A 22,916-nucleotide genomic window follows, 5' to 3' on the forward strand; every position below is an offset into this window, starting at 1 on the left:
CTCTCCCAACTGGATGGATGACGCCGTTGGAGCGGGCTTGTTGAATCCTCAGGATATAGCAGGACCAGGCTTGACAAGTCAGGACATGTCTTCAGACACAGCCCAGAGGAAGCCAAAGGACCGCAGTGACTGCACCTGTCAAATGCTGGTGCGCTCCTTAGGGATAAGGCTCATTGCTTTCCCTGAGGACAAGTTCCCGAATGATCTTTGGAGCTGCTTAACAGAATTAGGTTGCGATTATACCTCGCAAGCGAGATGATGAGCTCAGATGTTAGGTGTCTCGTGTTTGCACAGCTTGCAAACAAAACCTTTTTTTTTTTTTTTCTTTTTTCGGTTTTTCAAGACAGGGTTTCTCTGTATAGCACTGGCTGCCCTGGGACTCACTCTGTAGACCAGGCTGGCCTCGAACTCAGAAATCCACCTGCCTCTGTCTCCCAAATGCTGGGATTAAAGGCGTGTGCCACCACTTGCCCGACTTTGCAAACAAAATCTTAAGTTGAGATCTACCTTTGTGCTGTTATTTTATTGAAAATCTTGCTACGTAGCACAGGCTGGCCTAGAACTCACTTGCAGTCTTCCTTGACCTCCTGAGTGCTAAGATTACAACTCTATGCCCAGCCCTTTCTGTGCATTTATATATGCATTTGTGAAATGCAAACAAGTGTAGGAGACAGAAGAAAAAGAAAACTGAGGATATAACCCTCTGCTCTTTCAAGGCAGGATATAATTCTGTGAAGTTAAACCTATTGTGTGTTATAAAAAGATAAAGGAAAGAAGGAATATGTTTTGGTGGATGTGTAGTCAGGTATGGGGTGCCCCCGCAGGCCCATGGGTATAGTATAGAATAGAGTTTACTCAGGGAATGGGGAAGGGAGTTAAAAGGGTATTAGAGACAGAGAAAGGCAGAGAGAGTTGAGGAATAGAGGCTGGCTGAGAGCACATGTAGACAAGGGGGAGTAGGGGTGAGAGGACAGAGCAGGAGCAAGAAGACAAGAGAGAGCAAAGGAGGGAAGAGGGCAGAGGTAGCAAGCAGCCCCTCTCATAGTGAGTCAGGCAAGCCTGGCTATTGCCAGGTAACTGTGGGGCGGAGCTTAGACAGAATGCTAACAAAACCAACTCCTGTTGAACAATTTGTCTATGTTTGTCTTTTTAGGCATGCTGCCTTAACCTTTGACGCCCATCATTTAAACATGTCACCAACATAAAACCCAGACATGCTAACAGTGGTGGTTCATTGCTGTACTCCCTCAGAAAAATGACATGTGTGAAACATATTTCTAGGAAAAAAGCTACATCTTCAAACTGATTAACTGATTGGAACCTCAAAGGTTGTGGAGAGCTTGGGATGTTGCAGGACCAGGGCCCAGATACAACCTATCTTGAGCTATCTGTAACCCATTAAATAGCCACCCCTTGCCCCTATCCCAACCCCCACCTCAGACCTTAGGACACCTGACATCATGTTAGACGCCTTGTTTTGTTTGTTTGTTTGTTTGTTTGTTTGTTTGTTTAAGTGAGGGAGAACAACTGGAGGATGGTCTGGGTCTGGTTGCCCCCTAACTGTACACCCAGAGAAGCTATGTAAATCTTGCTCCCCAATTTAAAGTTAATAAAAGACTAGAGCCTGTGATTGAGTTGTAGAGAGAGAAAGGCAGGAGGTTGTGGGGACCCAGTGAGGGGGGGTCTCAGGAGAGACCAAGAGAAGGAGAAAGGAGACAAAGGGAGGAATAAGCTGCCTTGAGGGGAATGGCCCACGAGTGCATGGCCATGGGAAACAGCAAGTGACAAGGGACAAGTGGCTGGGGATGTGAGGTAGAACAGCTCCAAAACCTGCCCAGTCTAGGCTTACAGCTTGGAAATAAAATACCAGGACTTCGTGTCTTTAATATGGGCTAGCTAGAATGCATAATTCATTTTACAATGTCTACTACCTATTACTCAGGCCAGAGGGTCTCCCCAGCTGGCTCTCAGCAGTGATCAGCTTTTCTCCTGCTCTTTTCCTTTCTTTTCCTCAGATACTTTGCTAATGTTTTTTTTTTTTTCCTTCAGTTCCAGTGTTGGAATGCAGAGACTTAAGAACAGGTGCTCTACCTCTGAACTACAGTCCCAACTCTGCCATAGGGTTACCTTCCTTCCTTCCTTCCTTCCTTCCTTCCTTCCTTCCTTCCTTCCTTCCTTCCTTTCTTTCTTCTCTTGAAATATCCTATTTTAGTGTACCTTTACCAACCTCCGGAGAAGCCACAGGCAAACGGCTCTCCTTTTTAAAGGCAGCACTGATCCACGACAACACAGCTAACTGCTAAGTTGCCATCGGTGTCATGGCTAGTCTTGGTTGTCAGCTTGGCTACATCTGGAATCAGCCGCTGGGGATGCTGTGGGGGGTTTGCTTGTTTACGTCCTCTGAGGAGAGAAGCCTGGCACATCTGGTGCCAGTTCACATAAAAGGACCCGAAGGAAGCTTTTTGCTTTCCGCCTGGCTGTCCTCACTCTCATCGGCAAGTTCATCTATCCTGCTGCTGAAGGCATTCCTTCCCTGGTATTTGAACTTACCTCTTGAGAATTGCAGCGTAGACAGGACCAGCAGCCGTCTAAGAATCCTCCAGGACCCAAGCAGTAGTTAGAGACCGCTGAGATACAGTCTCTCGGACTGGACAATGGCCAGGTTCCTTGGACTGCCCACTGGGAGACAGTTATCGTTGGACTATGTGGAGCATAGCCTATAAGGGGTTGTAATAAATCATTCTACCCGTTATCTTCTTTAGAGAATCTTGACCAATCCATCCAGACAGTTAATCTGGGGAAGGGGGCATAGCTGGGGAGATAGTCTGCCTTGCAAATGTGAGGACTTAAGTTTTGATGCTAAAAACCCAGTTAGTTTTATGTCTGTGAAATCCACCTTAATAGTTTTTTTAAGTGACAAACCTAGAACAAAACAATAAACCGTGGAGATCTCAATACACTGATATAGTAAGAAAACCTTTTGAGATTACTATTTAAAATTAAAAAGTCAATTTCTCCACAATTTCCAGATGTACCCACTCCAAGGACAGCTTCCCCCCCCCCCCTTACATTTCTTTTTGAGATTTTAACACATCACAAAATCTCCCTCCAAACTCTCCCCTCTGCCTGTCTTGGCTCGATTTCGGACATGCCAAAGTATATCATGGAAAGCCCATGAGGTCCCAACCCTACACATAAACGGCTTCTTTTTAAACACACATATCACATCTGTTGCAATCATCCCAAAGTGTTGGGATGTAAGACAGATTTTTCTCTAAAAGGTCAAAGAATATGTCTTTCAAAAGAGGTCATTGTCAACACAGCTGTCTATAAACTACACACATGCAATTGTTGGATCAGCTTCTCCTGTGGGTACATTAAACAGGGAACATGCTTGTGAGAGAACAGGGTAGGTCAGTCGCAAGGACACAATTATGACGGTCTGGGAAAGAAAGTGACCCACAGGGGTAACCCTACAGAGACCCGATAAGGTTGGTATTGAGAAGACTCTCACAGAATTCAGAAAGTAGGAGACTCTGGCAAAAACACTCAGTGGAAGTGTATAACAGAGATAAATTACAGGAACTAAGTGAACAGTGTACACTTAGATCAGAAGGCCCTATATAGTTACTGTAAAGATGAACAAGAAATGCAAAGGATCTAGAGTAGGCAGGACAACCATGAGAGAGTACCAAGTAGACAACCGTGAGAGAGTACCAAGTAGACAACCGTGAGAGAGTACCAAGTAGACAACTGTGAGAGAGTACCAAGTAGACAACCGTGAGAGAGTACCAAGTAGACAACCATGAGAGAGTACCAAGTAGACAACCGTGAGAGAGTACCAAGTAGACAACCGTGAGAGAGTACCAAGTAGACAACCACGAGAGAGTACCAAGTAGACAACTGTGAGAGAGTAGCAAGTAGACAACTGTGAGAGAGTACCAAGTTGGAGCAGGAACCTGGATCTGTTTTCAAGGCTTTTAAAACCACGATAACTGAGACAATGTGACATAAAGACAAGCAACGAAAAATAACAGACTTCAGAAAGATGACCCTGCCTTATCTCGCCAACTGATGTTTACAGTTTCCATAAACAACTTTTTGATAAACAGCTGTGGTAACTGAATTTTGACACGCAAAATGCTAACTTGGTCTTTACCTCAAGTTACTTTGTACAAAATGAAACCCTGACAACCTCGAGATGAAATGTATACCTGATATAATAAAGGAAACTACAGAACAGAAGAAAAACAAGGAAAACGCTTTGACAGGCAAAGATTTGTTTTTAAAAAATTATTTTTGATTTGCATTTCCCTGATGACTAAGGATGTTGAACATTTCTTTAGGTGCGTCTCAGACATTAGAGATTCCTCAGTTGAGAATTCTTTGTTTAGCTTTGTAGCCTATTTTTAAATAGGGTTATTTAGTTCTCTGGAGTCTAACTTCTTGAGTTCTTTGTGTAGTTTGGTTATTAGCCTTCTATCAGATGTAGGGTTGGTAAAGATCTTTTTCCAATCTGTGGGTTACCATTTTGTCCTATTGTTATTGTCCTTTGCCTTTTCAAGTTTATAAGATCCCATTTGTCAATTTTTAGAGTCTAAGCCATTGGTGTCCAAGAAATTTTCCCCTGTGTAGGTGTATTTAAGGTTCTCCCCACTTTCTCTTCTATTAGATTCAGTGTATCTGGTTTTATGTGGAGGTCCTTGATCTACATGGACTTGAGCTTTGTACAGGGAGATGAGAATGGATCAGTTTGCATCCTTCTACATGTTGACTGCCACCTGAACCAGCACTATTTGTGGAAAATGCTGTCTTTTTTTCCATTGGATGGTTTTGGCTTCTATGTCAAAGATCAAGTGACCATAGGTGTGTGGGTTTATTTCTGAGTCTTCAATTCTATTCCATTTTCTATTCCATTGATCTACCCGCCTGTCACTCTACCAATACCATGAAGTTTTTATCACTATTACTCTGTAATGCAGCTTGAGGTCAGGGATGGTGATCCCCACAGAAGTTCTTTTATTGTTAAGAATTGTTTTTGATATCCTGAGTTTTTTTGTTATTCCAGATGAATTTGAGAGATTCCACCTCACACAAATCAGAATGGCTAAGATTGAAAACTCAAACCGGGCGTGGTGGCTCACGCCTTTAATCCCAGCACTCGGGAGGCAGAGACAGGCAGATTTCTGAGTTTGAGGCCAGCCTGGTCTACAAAGTGAGTTCCAGGACAGCCAGAGCTACACAGAGAAACCCTGTCTAAAAAAAAAAAAAAAAAAAAAAAAAAAAAAAAAAAAGAAAACTCAGGTGACAGCAGATGCTGGCAAGGATGTAGAGAAAGAGAAACTCATCCATTGCTGTTAGGATTGCAAGCTGATAAAACCACTTTGGAAATCAATCTGGTGGTTCCTGAGAAAATTGGAAATAGTTCTACCTGAAGACCCAGCTATACCACTCCTGGGCATATACCCAAAAGATGTTCCAACATATAACAAGGACACATGTTCCTTTATGTTCACAGCTGCCTTATTTATAACAGCCAGAAGCTGGAAAGAACCCAGATGTCCTTCAACAGAGGAATGGATACAGAAAATGTGGTATATTTACACAATGAAGTACTATTCAGCTATTAAAAATAATGACTTCATGAAATTCTTAGGCAAACAGAACTAGAAAATATCATCCTGAATGAGGTAACCCACAAAAGAACACACGTGGTATGCAGTCACTGATAACTGGATATTAGCCCAAAAGCTCAGAATACCCAAGATACAATTCACAGACCACATGAAGCTCAAGAAGAAGGAAGACCAAAGTGTGGATACTTCAATCCTTCTTAGAAGGGGGAACAAAATATCCATGGAAGGAGTTACAGAGACAAAGTGTGAAGCAGAGAGTGAAGGAAAGACCATCCAGAGACTGCCCCACCTGGGAATCCATCCCATATACAGTTACCAAACCCAGACACTATTGTGGATGCCAAGAAGTGCTTGCTGACAGAAGCCTGATATAACTGTCTCCTGAGAGGCTCTGCCAGAGCCTGACAAATACAGAGGGGGATGCTCTCAGCCAACCATTGTAAACCATATGTAGCAGATGATGGCCTTATCTGACATCAATAGGAGGGGAGGCCCCTGGTCCTGCGGAGGTTTGATGCTCCAGTGTAGGCAGGAGTAGGTGAGTGGGTGGAGGAGCACCCTCATAGAGGCAAAGGGGACGGAGGAGAAGGGGAGATGGGATGAGGGGTTGTGGACGTGTAACTGGGACGGGGGAATATAATTTCCAATGTAAATGAATAAAATGATTAATACAAAAAAGAAAATTATTTTTTATGTGTATGGGTATATTGCCTTCATGTATATCTGTCGCATTAAATGCATGTTTGGTGCTTTATTTCCATGTCACCTCCATCTATCTGGAGCTATTGGTCATTTTTTAAAGGTGGGTGGGTAGGTGGGTGAGGTGGTTCAGCTGGTAAGGGAGCCTGCTGCTAAGCCTCATAACCTAAGTTTGATCTCCCAAGATCCACACGGTCAAAGGAGCAGCTCTCATTAAACATCCTCTGACTCCCACAGGCTAGCCCTTGCATGTTCCCGACGCACACAAACCCTCATAAAATAAACAGAATGTAATAAAAATTAGACTAAAACAAAAACCGGAGAAGAGTGTATTACATAATATGCTGGTTACAGATATATTAAACACAACCTCTGCTGTCAACACTTATTTGGGAAGAAATAAAAAAAAAGTCCTTATTTACAGCTTTTAACAAGCATGTCAACAAGTTTGGCAGTGACAGGGGAGCAAATGTGCACGCGAGTGGCAGCCGCCAGGGGGCGCCGCCTGTCCGTGTCGGGGCGCCCCACCCCCGCCGGCCACCAGGGAGCGCCGCTCGCAGCCCGGGAGCACCGGCGAGCGGCAGAAGCCGGCCGGGTGGCGGCCATGGACCGCTTCGTGTGGACCAGCGGCCTCCTGGAGATCAACGAGACCCTGGTTATCCAGCAGCGCGGGGTGCGCGTCTACGACGGCGAGGAGAAGGTAGGGAGGAGGCCGCGCCGACCCGCGGCCCTCGTGCTGGGCAGGGCCTCACCCTCGGCCCTGGGGCTACCGGCCTCGGCCCGCCGCTCCAGCCGCACGGTGGACAGCGGAGCCGGGGCGCGGGCGAGCGGAGGTCTCGGCGGGTCGCAGCCCGGGACGGTACAGTTCCGCCTTGTGGCGAGCGAGCGCGCCACCGGAACGCCGTCCCCACCCTCCTGCTGGACCGGTGATGATTTGTTCTGGGCTGAGCCGGGGTCCCTCGCCCGGAAGGATTTCCGAAGGAGGCAGCAGGGTCCAGCCCCATGGGGTTTTCTGCTTGCTTTGTAATTACTTTAGGAAGTGGGCTTGAGGCTTCGTGTTCTGTTCTAGGAAGTCATGCAGTGAGCCCTTGCCTTGGAATGCAAGCTTAAATCTTAAGAGCCGGGCTCGCGAAGGATAAGAGAAAAACAACGAATTCATGTATTCTGTGCCTGGAAACCACATGCCATCTTGTCCTGAATTAAATGTACGACCTGAAATCAGGAGTGGCAAAAGAGCTCGCGTCCCCAAAAGCACTTTTAGTCTCCAGTTTTCACTTGAGGCATTCTGTCTTCCTCGCTGTGGTGGAAATGAAACCTCCCTCGCTCTGGAGTTTGATACACCTAGTCAGTGCTTACAGCTAACCCAGGTCCGCTCTGACTTAGGGTATTTTCCTATTGTTTTCGAGGCAAGCTCTTATCCGAGACTGCTTCAGTAAAGTTTGATTTACTTTTTAAGTAAACTTAGACTGTTCTGGGTTTGAGTAGCAAGTAAAAACCAGCCTAACTGGTCTGTCAGGTTGAGATAATAATCCACGGGAGACCCCAAAAGGGAACGATTGAGCAATCTCTTCACTACAGCAACAGCCTTTCACATTCCCCCTTGCTCCTTGACACAGCAGTGGTACAGACTCTGGCTTGAGCTTTAAATGTATAGCCTAAGCTTTGATTTCTAGAGGAAAAATGCAATGGTTCTTAGAACTGTGTGATCTACGGGCACATCGTGCACTTTCTCCTCTTTCTTTCTGTCTTTCTTTCTTTCTTTCTTTCTTCTCTCTCTCTCTCTCTCTCTCTCTCTCTCTCTCTCTCTCTTTCTTTCTATAGGGTTTCTCTGTATAGGCCCGACTGTCCTGGAACTCACTCTGTGGAACGGGCTGGCCTCGAACTCAGAAATCCGCCTGCCTCTGCCTCCCAAGTGCTGGGATTAAAAGAGTGCCCCACCACTGAGCGGCCATCGTGCACTTTCAAGTTAACATTTGTTTTGGAAATGTGAATTTTTACTAATTAACAAAAAAGAGATTCTTAAATTCGGTTGTTTGGTTTTGTGTAAGTCAGATTGGCTGAGACACTTAAAGTTAGGCCAAATTACATGCTAGAAGTACTTGAGCATGACGTCTTTTTATTTTTAAACATTTTCCTCGTTTTTAATTATGTGCCTAACATGTGGGTCTGTAAGAGCAGCTGTCAGCCTAGGCCAGAGGTATCAGACCCCCCTGGAGTTGGAGTTAAAGATTGTTGTGAGTTGCCATGTGCTCTGCTGGGTCCTCGACCAGGAAGCAAATGCTTGTGACTGCTGAGCCATCTCTCCAGCCGCCCTCCTCCCCATTTTGAGACAGGGTCCTTATATGTAGCCCTGGCTGTCCTGGAACTCACTATGCAGACCACGCTGGCCTCGAACTCACAGCGATGCACCTGTGAGTTCCCAGTGCTGTTGGAAGAAACTGGACTTGTAAAGTCTTTTCTCTGATTTGTCTAAGTGTTTTGGTAGAATATTGTGCTGTTTTGTTTGTTTTGATTTGTTTTTTGTTTTGTTTTGTCAACTCTACACAAGCCAGGGTCATCTGGCAAAAGGGAGCTTTGAATGAGAAAAGGTCCCTATCAGATGATAGGACCACTTCTGTGGTCAAGTCGGTGGAGCATTTTCTGGATTAGAAATGATTGATGTGCAAGGCCCAGCCCACTGTGAGAGGCCCAGCCCACTGTGGGCAGTGCTGCTCTTGACCAGTGGTCCTGGGCTGGTATTAAACTGCAAGCTCAGTACCCACAGGGGGCAAGCTAGTCCACCAAACTCCATGGTCACTCACTGTCTTTTGTTTTGTTTTGTTTTGTTTTGTTTTGTTTTGTTTTGTTTTGTTTTTCGAGACAGGGTTTCTCTGTATAGCCCTGGCTGTCCTGGAACTCACCTTGTAGACCAGACTGGCCACGAACTCAGAAAATCCTCCTGCCTCTGCCTCTGCCATGGCCGGCCATGGTCACTGTCTTAGTTCCTGCCTGTAGGTTTCTGTTAATAAGTTCCTACCCCAACTTCCTTTCAGGATGGAGTATATAAACTATACACAGAAAGAAAACCCTTTCCTCCCCAAGTTTCTCTTGGTCATGGTGTTTAATGATGGCAACAGAAACCTAAGTAGGAAAATATCCTTCATGGAGTGCATTTAAACTAATGGTAGATCTTATTCTTAGAAAAAAGAATGTTTAAAAATGTGTGTCAAAGTGTCAGTTATTTGTTACATGTGGTTTTTAAACGGCATGTTCCTGTGTATGCTTGGTTTAACATAAAAAGTGCATTTATGCCAGCGTTGCATGAAGTTACATATGTCAGTGACAAGTTCTTTTTTTTTTTCAAACAAGTATTGGTTAAGTACAAGTTTAAAAAAAAAGTAAGAAAGAAATTTGAAATAATCATTAGCACCACTACCCAGAAGACTTTTGGCATAGTACATAGATTTGATAAAATACAATGGATATTTTACTGTGTTGTTAACCCAATACATAGTTTAACTTCTTTCTGTTTAAGAAAGATCCAAGACAGAGGCAGGTGGATCTCTGTGAGTTTGAGGCCAGCCTGGTCTACAGAGTAAAGTTCTTGAACAGCCAGGGCCACACAGAGAAAGCCTGTCTCAAAAAACCATGGTGGGGCAGGGGTGATACAAGGCTGGCAAAGTGGCTCAGTCAGGGAAGGCACCTGCCAACAGCAACCTAAGTTTGATCTCCAGGTCTCAGATGCTGGGGGAACCACCTCCACTCCTAAAAGTTGTCCCAACCTTTGGATGTATGCTAAGGCACTGGCATATCCACATAGATACGTAAATAAACAAACAAGCAAATATATGTAGTAAACAAATGTTCAAGGCTTTATAGAATGATGCTTAATAAGGCTCCTAGTGGTTACTTATTTAATACATGTTTTCCTGTTTGAGAATTTCTTGCATGCTTATAATGTATTGATCAAATTTCCTCTCCATCCATTCCTTACCCCACGATCACTTCTCATTTTATGTCCTCTGTTTGTTTGTTTTTTAAAACCCATTGAGTCCAACTAAGTGCTGCCAGTATGTGTATGGTTGTAAGGCCATCTACTGGGACTGTAGGACCATCTACTGGGGCTGTAGGGCCATCCACTGGGGCTGTAGGGCCATCCACTGGGGCTGTAAGGCCATCCACTGGGGCTGTAGGGCCATCCACTGGGGCTGTAGGGCCATCCACTTGAGCTGTAGGGCCATCCACTGGAGCTGTAGTGCCATCCATCCACTGGGGCTGTAGGGTCATCCACTGGGGCTGTAGGACCATCCACTGGGGCTGTAGGGCCATCCATCCACTGGGGCTGTAGGGCCATCCATCCACTGGGGCTGTAGGCCATCCCATCTACTGGAGCATGAGTAGCCTCTCAGGGGCCTGATCCCTGAAGAAAACTGACTGGCCCTCTGCCAGGAGCAAGTTCAGCTAGAAGATGATCCCCAGGTTCATGACCCCACCCCTCCATTCAGTCTTTGATTCTGTCTGGGTCATAGCAAGCGTTAAAGCAAGCATTCTCAACCACGTAATGCTGCTCAGAAGAATTCTGTCACTATGTGAAATGAACTGAATCCTGACGAAAGTCTTTAAAATCTAAAAGCCTGCAGAGAGAGCTTGCGTCTGTTGTTCACACAATGACTCTGCTCCATGACTGGGTTCCTATCCCATGACCATGTCCAAACATAAACACTTCCCACTGGCTCCAACTCAAAATACCATCTTATTGGGAGCAATAAGCACACACACACACACACACACACACAAACCAATATATATGCATATATGTTATATGTATGCATGTATATATATATGAATTGAAATACAGCGTATACTTTTAAACTTTCTTTTTTTATTTAAAAAAATAGAAATAGTCTAGAGACTATGCCACATCTATTGGTTCTCTGTGTACCTCACATTTTTACTATTTTGAAATCTGGATGACTAGCCAGGCATGAGGGCTTTGATCCCTGCACTTGGAAGGCAGATCTCTGTGAGTTTGAGGCCAGCCTGGTTTCAAGTTCCAAGACAGCTGGGGCTAAATAGTGAGATCCTGTCTCAAAAAAAAAAAAAATCCAGATGATTGTTATAGTCAATGACATCCTATCAGATACACTTAAATGCACAGTTGTTTGCTTTGTTGAATACTGTAAGTACCCAGTCTCCGTATTCATTTTCTTTAATACCTGTAGTCCACCAATGGGGATCTGTCTTAATTAGGGTTTTACTGCTGTGAACAGACACCATGACGAAGGCAACTCTTATAAGGACAACATTTAATTGGGGCTGGCTTACAGGTTCAGAAGTTCAGCATCATCAAGGCGGGAGCATGGCAGCATCCAGGCAGGCATGGTTTGGTGCAGGAGGAGCTGAGAGTTCTACATCTTCATCTGAAGGTTGCTTGCTATGAGACAACTGGCTTTCAGGCAGGAGAGCCCATGTCCACAAGGCCACACCTCCTAATAGTGCCACTCCTGGGCCAAGCATATACAAACCACCACACATGTTTCCATCTATTTCTGGATTTTCTTTTATACAGATATTTTTAAAATCTAATCTCATTGTAAAATCATCCACTCAGTTTTATAGAACAGAGGAGGAGCAGCTGGTAGAGAGCTGGCTCTGCAGTTGACAGCACACACTGATCTTCCAGATCAACCGCTTGCCCCAGCACGGCTCACAGCTGTGTATCTCCCGCTCCAAAAGATCCAACACTGTCTTCTGGCCTAGGCAGACACTGGCAGTCGTGTGTACACCCCACACACTCACTCACATGCACACATTAAATCAGTCATGTGCACACACTCCACACAGACACACACTCACATGCACATATTAAATGAGTCATGTGCACACACTCCACACACACTCACATGCACACATTAAATCAGTCATGTGCACACGCTCCACACACACACACACTCACATGCACACATTAAATGAGTCATGTGCACACACTCCACACACACACACACACACACACACACACACACACACACACTCACATGCACACATTAAAATACGTCCTTTAGAAAAGGACCCACTGCTTCTTTCTCCCCCACCCATGTCCTCACCCCTTCCCCGAAATAATCACTGTTAACCGTGCGCTCACTTTAGCATGTTCTTGGTACTTTTACAGATATGTGTATACACACACATAGAAAACACATTTTGTTGAAGGATTTAATTCTGTGTAATATATTGCAGGTTCCTTTTTCCCCACCAGTTCTATCTTAGCATTCCATGATAACATATGTAGCTCTACCTTGTTATTTAACTTTGGCATGTGTGCTGTACTAAGGATGTATTTTATTTAAGTACTCCTGATTATATATCTAGATTATGGATTTTTCATAGAATTTTCCATAATTCTATAATGACTATATATGTATGTGTATATATATATATATATATATATATATATATATATATATATATATATTATGGAATTATATATTATGATGTATAGCTTATATTTATGAAGCATATAGCTTTGCTTTTTAATTTGTGATAATCCTCATTCTAAAATGTTTAGTAATTTCATATTGTATGCTTAGCGAGTAAGGAAATCTGGGTAATGTGGAGTGATCCTGATATTCTTGTAACAATCTTATCGTTTTAGATAAAATTTGATGCCGGGACTCTTCTTCTTAGTACACACCGGCTGATTTGGAGAGACCAGAAGAATAATGTAAGAGACACGTTCAGCATCTGCTCTGGGCTTTGTCTAGTCATCTGTGTATTGGGAGTTCGAGCGAATGGGCACCTAGCGCCTTGACCCAGCCGAGTGCTTGTTTCATCACCGAATAACAACCTAAGCTACCCCCAGTCAAGAGTTTCCATTTGTTTTCTCTCGTTTGTCTTCATTTTGTTTTGAGACACGGTCTTACTCTCTAGCCTAGTCTGACCTTGAACTTGCTATATATATATATATATAGACCAGTTGATCTGTCTGCCTCTGCCTGCTGGGGGCAGTGATACTGAATTCCTCTGCTTTCAAACACCAGTGAGTCGCTTTTACAGCGTGGCTCAGTGTAGAGGAGAGAGATCCTCTCGTTGGCTGTGAGGATCCTTTAGAAGATAGTATGTCTCCTGAACAACCCTTTGTACCAGTTTACTGGGAAGCAGGAGCGTTCTGCTGCAGGGATTCGGCTGACTGCTGAGAAGGCCTCCCCTATATCACTCAGGCAGAGGCTCCTCACCCTGATCTAGAGCTTTCAGAGAGAGTGGGTTCTATGTGTACTGACGTCTTCATTCCAAAAGTTCCAGCTGTCAGCAGGGTAAGATGTCTAGTCTAGAATCTAAAATCATCTTATTATTCTCCCAGTCATTCCCCAGCTCCAGATGTGTCACGGGTTTAGAGAGCGTAAGTCTTTGCACCATGTGTTGCAGTACCCACAGAGGACACAAGAGGTCCCCATCTCTTGGAACTGAGTTACAGGTGGTTGTGAGCCACCATGTGAGTGCTGGGAATTGAACCCGGGTCTCCTGGAAGAGACCCAGTGAGTGATCTTACCCACTGAGCCATCTCTCCAGCTCCTCTCCATGAATGCCTAGTACGAAGACGAACTGGAAACTGTAGCGTATTCGTTGGGAGAGTGTTGCAGTAGTGCTTTAGTCTGCTCTAAACTCCGCTGAGGGTGCGCACAAGCTTCTTCTCGCTACTGCCCAATGTTGTGGATTCTCAAATAAAAGACACACACACCCTAACCTTATTTTTAATATGCCCTAAGCAGCTTAATGTCTGGGCCACTCCCAGACTTGCACGTTGCTAACGCCTCCCATCCAATACTCCTGAGTTATTTCTTACTAAAATCTCTACTCCATCTTTGCTATCTCAGACCCAGGCAGGAGGCCCCCTGGGGCCGCGCTTCCCCGACTCTTACATGGCTGTATGCTCTTGCTTCTCCAGCTCTCGTGCCATCTCTTCCTGCTTCCTCGCCACAGCGATTCTAAATCCTTCTACTTCCGGTGGTTTCCTTGCCCAGGAAATCTAAGTCCCATCTCTGTCTCCTTGACCAAACCATCTCCCCCCTCCTTACACACACACCCCAGCCCGCAACTTTATTTACCAAATAGAACCAGCCGGGGTCAGGGACCCTCAGCGCCTCACTGGCAGATGTGTGAATCCCAGTGTAATTTGGGAACTTGGTTAATATAATATAAGCAATAAACGAAATCCTCAACAGAAGAGTGCTAACTGTTGCAATATCTGGCTTCGTCCTTTAAGAACCATTTTTCCCCCTCGTGAGGGTGATATTGTCCCCTTTGATGCTGCATTCATTAGTCTGTTAATGTTATATAATCATTTTTAAATTATGTGCAGAAGAAAAATCTTCAGACGATGATGAGGTGCCTGGAAACTAGATGTTGATAAATTAATTTTGGTGTAACCTTTCAGTTCATATAAAGAGGCCATTTAGGCAGGAAAGAGAAGGTTGCAGGGAAGGTGGACATGATAGGTAAATGATGTGTGCACACATGGAAATGTTAATGTGAGTGCCTCTGGGACCACGGAGATGCCTCAGCCAGTGAAGATGCTTGCCTCCAAAACTACGTACTAGACCTCTATCCCCAGACAGCACATGGTAGAGCTAAAGAACTCTGCTTGCAGTTTTGATTACCACACATGAGCCATGGGGCTACAACATCCATGCCAAATAAGCTGCAAAAAAAGCAAAACCTATTAATTTGTACAATTAAGTCTTAATAAACAAGAAGCCAGTTTTGAATTCTTAGACCTATTATATACCAGTCAGTATAATGATTTAAATTAAATTTACCTTGTTTGTTTGTTTGTTTACAAGATTGTACTGTGATGCCTTGCCTAACCTTGAACTCAATGGTCCTTTTTACTCTTCCAAGTAACTGCGATTATAGGCAAGTGCCACTAAGTGAATACTTTAAAATTTGTTGTTAGTAATAACAAAGCTACATTAGGTTTTTCTCTTAAAATGTATATACATGTGTTCATATCTCCATAGCTAAAGTGGGGAAATTATAAAGAAATAGAAAAATCACCCATATAAAATGCACTCCTTAGAATTGTTTTGTTTTTGTTTTTTCACATAAGAAATATTACATCAATTTTTTTCACACAGGTTCATTTTAATTAAAAGTTTGAGCAGTACAAATGGTGAATTACATTACATTGGCTAGAGATCATATTTTACAAAAGAGATATTCAAAATTTTTTCATAAATTTTACTTGAAAAAAATGCCAGCTATAAAAACAAAGGTAGTTATAATTGTTTTATTTTACTTATAAATGATTTATTATTGTTTATTTCTCTACATGTGTGCACGTGTATGTGCATGTGTGTGCAGATGCCCAGGGAGGGCCGGAGGGTGCATTGGAGTCCCTGGAACTAGACTGGCAGGTGATCGTGAGTCACCCAGCATAGCTGCTGGGAACTGAACTCTGGTCTTTTGCTCTTAACTGCTGAGCCATGTGTGCAGCCCCACTTACTTTTATTTTTTAAAACAGGGTCTCACTGTATAGCTCAGGCTGAAGTCCGTCACCTTCTGCCTCAGGTTCGCAAGTACTGAGGTTACACATGTGTCACCACCGGGTAGCTACATCTTATTTATTATTATTTTGTGTGTGAGTGAGTGTGGGCATACCACTGTGCACACAGCAGATGGTTAGCTTGCAGAATGTTTCCCCCTTCCACCACGTGAGTCCCAGGGACAGAACTCAAGTTGAAGTTTTGGGGCAGGCACCTCTACCCACTGAGCCATCCTGTCAGTCCTGCACTGGCCTTTAAATCTCTTCTTATGTCCTCCCATGCACCAAATGCCAGCATGGACTTTTATTTAAATTCTCCTGAGGTTTATTAAGGCGATTGGAGACGTAGCTGTGGTAGAACACTTGCCGGGCAGAGAGGGAGCAGTTTCTTTAAGGATTACAGCATTGTTGTTTTTAAGTACCTCCTAGGGAACAGCGCTCTATCTTCTGATGAGTGTAACGCAGCTCTTTTTCTGTGGGTTTCCTCTAGGAGTGCTGCATGGCCATTCCCCTGTCTCAGATTGTGTTCATCGAGGAGCAGGCAGCTGGAATCGGGAAGAGGTGAGGTCTAACAGTCCTCAGTCACAAAACCATTTCCTGTCACTGGTCAGTAGGCCTTTTAAGGGTGTGTTTCCACCTTATATCCATTTTGAAGTCTGAATAAAGTGGTAAGGCTTGCTGTAATATCCTTGCATCATAATAAATGATGGGGCCCTGCTCTTACCGTATGTATTTCCACAGCACGCTTGTCGTTCATGTGTGTGCATTATTCAGTATTTAAACTCAGGAATGCCTCAGCTGAGGGAAAGAACTATTAATGTTGATAACTTATTGGTAACCCCATTCCCTTAGGGTTATCATTCCTTGTTATGGGTGGGACTATAGTTCACGGGGTTATAGCAGGGTAGGACTATGGTTCACAGGTTCATAACTGGGTAGGACTATGGTTCACAGAGTTATAGCTGGGTAGGACTATGGTTCATAGGGTCAGAGCTGGGTAGGACTATGGTTCATAGTGTCAGAGCTGGGTAGGACAATGGTTGCTTCCTTAGGATGTCACCTTCTGGATCCATGTCCTCAGAGAGAGAGAGAGAGAGAGAGAGAGAGAGAGAGAGAGAGAGAGAGAGAGAGAGAGCATGTGACATTTGTCTTTCTGGATTTGCGTTATCTCAATTGATAGGATCTTTTCTGCTTCCATCCACTTACCTGCAAAGTTCCCGATCTCCTTTCTCTTTTTTTTTTTCTGCTTAGTTCATATTCTTTTTTTTTCCTTTTCCATTTTTTATTAGGTATTTAGCTCATTTACATTTCCAATGCTATACCAAAAGTCCCCCATACCCACCCACCCCCACTCCCCTACCCACCCTCCTTTCTCTTTACAGCTAGAGTACTCCATAGTGTATGTGTACCACGTTTTCATTATTTCTCTGTAGGCTGAAGGACATTTAGGTTGTTTCCATGTCCTAGGTACTATGATCAGAGCAGTAATGAACATGGCTAAGCAGAGTAAGATGTCCAGTCCTGTGGAAATAAGCCGGAGTGATGTATCTGGCTCATATGGTAGATTGGTTTCTAGCTTTTTGTAAAAAAGGATTTTCCACATTGATTTTCAGAGTGGCTGCACCAGATTACATCCCCGACAGCAGTAAACGAGGCTTGCTTTCCCCCGTATCGTCTCTAGCATTAGTTGTCAGCTGTTAGTTATCTTTGCCAGTCTAACTGGAGTAGGATGGAATCTCAAAGTTGTTTTTGATTGCATTTCCCCAATTGCTAGGGATGATGAACATTTTGGCAGGATATTTCTCAGGCATTATTTATCTTCTTTTGAGAATCTCTGTTCAGATCCCAAGTGTGGTTTTTGAATGGGTCATTTGTCACCAGAGGGAACACATAGAGAGATAGAGATAGAGAGATAGTATCCTTCTGTCAGATGTACAGCTGACAAAGATTCGCTCTCATTCTGGGGGCTTCCTCTTCACACGATTAATTCTTTTTTTATTTTGCTTTTTTTTTTTTTTTTTTGAGACAGGGTCTCTCTGCTTAGCCTTACATACCCTAGAACTCGCTCTGTAGGCCAGGCTGGCCTCAAACTCAGCTCGCCTGGCTCTGTCTCCTGAGTCCTGGAATTAAAGGCGTGCGCCACCACTACCTGATTCCTTAGCTGTGCAGAAACTCTTTAGTTGTCAATTGTTGGCCTTGATTCCTGGGCAAATGGAGTCTTACTCAGAGTCCTTCGCTATCCCATATCATGGAGGGTACTGCCTATGTTTCTTCCAGCAGTTAGTGTGTTACATTTAGGTCTTTGATCCGTTTGGAATGAGTTTTCTAACAGGCGGTAGATATGGGTCTAATTTCATTCTTTTGCATGTGGAAGATTTGTTAAAGATGTTTTCTTTTCTCCAAATTATGGTTTTATTTTTTTCTGGTTTTTACATCTTTGCCAGCTATTAAATCGCTGAAGTTATATGTTTGGGTCTTCAGTTTTGTTCCATTGCTCTACATGTCTGTATTTGGGCCAGAACCATAATGCCTTTATTACTATGGCTCTGTAATATATATTGAGATCTGGAATGGTGACCTCTCCTCTCCATAAGCTCCCCCCCCAATATTTTTTTGACTATCTGGGGACCTTTTTGGTTCCATCTGAATTTCAGGATAGTTTGGTGTTTTTGTTTTGTTTTGTTTTGTTTTCTGTTTTAATGAAGAATGACGTGGATTTTGATTGGGATTTTGTGGAATCTGTAAACAGCCTTTGGTAAGATGGCCATTTGCACAGTGCTACTTCTACCAATCCATGGACATAGGATGTTTTTCCTTATTCTAATCTCTAAATGTGGGGCTTGAGGCAGGGTGCATGGAAGGGTGGTTCATGTGTTCCAGGCTAGACCTCGGTGAGGCAGGCCTGGGAGTATATTTAATGTCCTGAAGGTGATACTACTCACAAGCATGATAGAGCTCATCTTCCCAGGTCTGCCGTATTTTGAGAGCTGTTTCTACTGTCGGGTCTTCTAGATAGTATCCTTCTAGATAGTATACTTCTAGATAGTATCCAGGTCATTGCTGCCTGGGTGGCATTTTCCAACAAACGACGCTGTAGACGCTAACAAGCTTTGGATGGGTTTTCATAAAATATCAACCAGCCTGTTTTACAGATAACTTTTCACATGTTGTTTTCGAGTAAGTAAGGCAGAATGCTTTGGTAGAAGTCAATACTCCCCTATAAACTCAGGGGATGGCTGTGTAGGTGGAAAGCCTAGCCATAAGCTACTCAAAAAGTCAAAAACATACTTTGAATTCATTTCTAAAAACCATACTTTTGTTTCATTTATATAGCCAATAACAGTTCATATACTTTTTTTTTTAACTTATGGAGGAAAGGGTTGATTAGAGACCTGAAGTCATACAGGGCAGGGACCTGGAGGCAGGAGCTGGCGCAGAGGCTGTGGTGCAGAGGCCGTGGAGGGGTGCCGCCTGCTGCATTTCTCCCGATGCCTTGCTCAGCCTGCTTTCTTTTTGTTAGTTCGTATCTTATAAGTTTTATTTTTGCAGGCCTTAATGATCCTGAATATAAATTAGAAGAGAGTGTCTTTTAGGAAATTCAGTGTTTTTATACAAATTTAAGAGTCATTGGAAATATTAAAGAAGCTTAAATAAACAGTGCTTGTTGTAGTGGGTCACACTTTCAATCCCAGCATGTGGAGGCAGAGGCTGGTGAGTTTCTGTGTTGGAGGTTAACCTGGACTACTGGCAAGTTCCAGGCTTGCCAGAGCTACACAGTGAGATCCTACCTCAAAACAACACATAAATAAGCAAGTAAATGAAAAGTTGTAAAGAACAGAATTAGTGATTTTTAAAATGGCCAACATTTTTGCTGTTTCATCAGCGCCAAAATCGTGGTTCACCTGCACCCAGCTCCTTCTAACAAAGAGCCCGGTCCGTTCCAGAGCAGTAAGAACTCCTACATCAGACTCTCCTTCAAAGAACATGGCCAGATTGAGGTAAGCTCCCTCATGAGCGCAGTTGGATTTGCAAGTCTGGATTATATGTTAGCGTGGCAGAAGACAGTATTAAGAAGCTTGCCAGATTTTAACTAAACAAACAAACAAAATTGTGTTTTGATCCTTATCAAAACTGACAAGCAGGAGGGGGTGGGTACATCTGAAGGTGGAAGCGGTGGCCCTCCACGGCTCCGGAAGCCTTTAGTGGTTAGCTGATGAACATATAATGGGAAGGTGTTAACCTGACCTAGCTGAAAGCTCACCAGCAGGCAACTGGTGTTGGTTAACTCCCTACGGAGAACGATCAAGTAGGAGGCCCCAGTGTCCAGGTTTAGAGGACCTAATTAGGAAGTTGCTGGACACTTGTTCTTAAGACAAATGCAGTTGAAGTGACTTTCCCAAAGGTGTTTTCATTGTACTGAGAAAACATATTTGATTTTTTTTGTTTGTTTTTTGAGCTTAGCCACATTTTATCCCTGATATTTGGTTTTGTTTTATGCTGTTTTTTGAAACAGAGTATAGTGTGGCCCACAGTGACCTTGAATTTGTTATATAGATGAGGGTAACCTAGAACTGATCCTCCTACCAGGATTTACGTGTGTGCTTCTGTATCTGACTTGTCCCTAAGTTTTACTTTATATTCTCTGCTGTTTTTGTGGGAAAATGGTTGAAAGTGTTCCACATATGTAGGATTGCTTAAAGTGAGGGCATTCACTTCAGTTCCACTCACATGTGGGGAGAGAGCTCCACTCTATGTAGAAGGCTAGTTCCTGTGTGTGTGTGTGTGTGTGTGTGTGTGTGTGTGTGTGTGTGTGTGTGTGTGTTCTGACTTCTTTGTTTTTTCCTGAAACTGATCCTAGAACATAACTTTTGACTTCCTTTGGTGTCTGAGGGTCCAGTCTTGTTACTGTTGACTGAACCTTGCGGTAAAGGAATGTTTATAGTATGCACGTGATGGCTGCCACTTGACTCAAGTGTTCGCATGGGCATTGCAGTTTTACAGGCGTTTATCAGAAGAAATGACACAGAGAAGATGGGAGACTGTGCCAGTTTCCCAGTCACTACAAACAAATAAAGGACCCCAGGTATATTTTCTAAAGCTATTTGTAAATGTACTATCTCCCTTTTGTTTGTGCTCTTAAGACAGGATGGCCTAGAACTTGTGCATAGCCCTGCTGGCCCAGGTCTTGAATGGGGTCTTCCTACCTGAGCCTCCCAAGAGCTGGGATCATGAGTGTGAGACACAGGCTCAGCTGGTACAGTGTTTTCATCTCTGTGCCTATGTGCTCTGTGATAGTCCACACCTTCAGACCTAGTATTTGGGAGGCAAAGGCTGGCAGATCTCTCTGAGTTCAAGGCCAGACTGGTCTACATGGTGAGTTCCAGGACAGCCAGGGCTACATAGAGAGACCCTGACACAAAACAAAACAAAACAAAACAAAACAAAAACCAAAAACCAAAAAAACCCAACCCCCCCCCAAAAAAAAACAAAAACAAAAAATTGAAGAGGAAGAGGAGGAGAAAGAAGAAGCGGAGGAAGAGGAACTCTCTATGATCACAAAGTTGTCAAAAACAAAACAGTGGAGTTCTAATTGTAAAAAAATGAATTTTCCTAAAAATTAGTCTGAATCAGTCTCCCAACTGTGAACAGGCCCCCAGGTGTGAGAAAATGGCTTAAGAGCTTGCCAACTCCAAGGATTTTAGCTAGTTTTATACATTTGATAAGTTCTTAAGTATCTAATATCTGATAGATCTCCAAAGACTAAAAAAAAAGAATAAGAAATCTAACTATACCCAAAATACAAAGAAAAACATGCATGCCATTGATATAAAGTTATTGTTTTCCCTTAATATTTGAAGGTCATTATGTGCAACCAGAAAGAGAAAAGTGTTCTGAAGGGAAGCGGGCTGCAGTTGCATGCTGAAGGGAAGCGGGCTGCAGTTGCATGCTGCCTCCTTTGTGGGTTCTTCCCCACCTTTGAAAACTCAGTGTAGTTTACAGAGGGTTTTGTTTCCTTCCCGTTTTGTGTGTTTTATGAGCTACTTGTTTTTTCTATTGTTTTTTTTTTCCCCAGCCAGGAAGAGTAAGAGCTGTTGGAATTGTAGGTATTGAAAGGAAACTTGAAGAAAAAAGAAAAGAAACCGATAAAAACATTTCTGAGGTAATCCTTAAACATCCTCTTCCAGCTTTTGGCGGGTTCCGTTCTGTAATTTGGAATATATTTAGCAGGCCTACAGCTCCGTGGTCTCCCGTTTCCTACAGATCTCCCTCAGCTTGGCTTATTTTAACATTGTTTTCCCTTTGTGCTCACACTTTCAGAGAGGGTTTGGAATAGTGACCTGTTTTCCATTCTTTGATTTCCTTTTTTTCTGGAGATTGTTGAGATGCTCAAAATAAAGTTCTTAAATTATGAAATAAATTATTCCATTTCAAGAAGTTATTTTCATTTTCATGGGTTCTCACACCTTAATGAATTCTCCACAGACATCATATTCTGTGCAGAGCCTGATCTGTTTAGGAAATAGTTCTTGTTATCCACACTGCAGACCTACATGAGGAGCTGTGATTACTGTGGGGGCAGACTGGGTAGACGGGCAAACTGGTGCTATTGACATCACCACACACCTTGTAAAGAGAGAAGTCAGGACTCAGAAAAGACCCATGACATGGCCCTTAACGTCTGTGGGGGACAAGGAAGACTCGTTAAAGACAGGAAGATGGGATTGAAGACCAGAAAGATGAATAGGTGTTGGCATCACCAGGCAGAAGGGCAGGCTATGCAGAGGTCTACAATCTCTAGTACTGAGACAGAAAACTCAGACATCTGTGGTCAGTCATGCAATGAACAAATGGCCAGAGCAGGGGCTGCAGTCGCTGCAGACCAGACCAGCACACAGGTACCTGTGCCTTTAGACAGCTGCCCTTTCCACACAGTTGAAATGGAAAGTTGTCATGTGAAGGTAGAACAAACTGGGGGACATACTACTTGGATGGGCGTGTGGGTCTGTCTAGCTTAAGTTTTTATTTTACATGCCTACCCACACCTTTTATAGCTTACGGATTCT

At 43.5% G+C, this 22,916-nt stretch overlaps 1 protein-coding gene and 1 long non-coding RNA gene across 3 annotated transcripts in view; both read left to right on the forward strand.

Moving 5' to 3' along the window:
* The first annotated feature begins 96 nt into the window (after positions 1–96).
* Positions 97–1,221, forward strand: Gm29878. The gene is made up of 2 exons (XR_378798.3): positions 97–148; positions 1,154–1,221. It is a non-coding gene; the product is annotated as a predicted gene, 29878 (long non-coding RNA).
* A 5,680-nt stretch (positions 1,222–6,901) lies between these two features.
* Positions 6,902–22,916, forward strand: part of Vps36 (vacuolar protein sorting 36) — a 28,121-nt gene continuing 12,106 nt past the window's right edge. For both annotated transcript variants that reach the window (NM_027338.2, NM_001368379.1), the window contains exons 1-6: positions 6,902–7,035; positions 12,967–13,035; positions 16,343–16,413; positions 19,736–19,850; positions 20,846–20,935; positions 21,926–22,012. In NM_027338.2, coding sequence (NP_081614.1) covers positions 6,940–7,035; positions 12,967–13,035; positions 16,343–16,413; positions 19,736–19,850; positions 20,846–20,935; positions 21,926–22,012 — 528 coding nt within the window. In that variant the 5' untranslated portion in view covers positions 6,902–6,939. The remainder of the gene's footprint in view (positions 7,036–12,966; positions 13,036–16,342; positions 16,414–19,735; positions 19,851–20,845; positions 20,936–21,925; positions 22,013–22,916) is intronic.

The sequence above is a fragment of the Mus musculus genome, chromosome 8, assembly GCF_000001635.26.
Source record: "Mus musculus strain C57BL/6J chromosome 8, GRCm38.p6 C57BL/6J".
NCBI classification, from domain to species: Eukaryota; Metazoa; Chordata; class Mammalia; order Rodentia; family Muridae; genus Mus; species Mus musculus.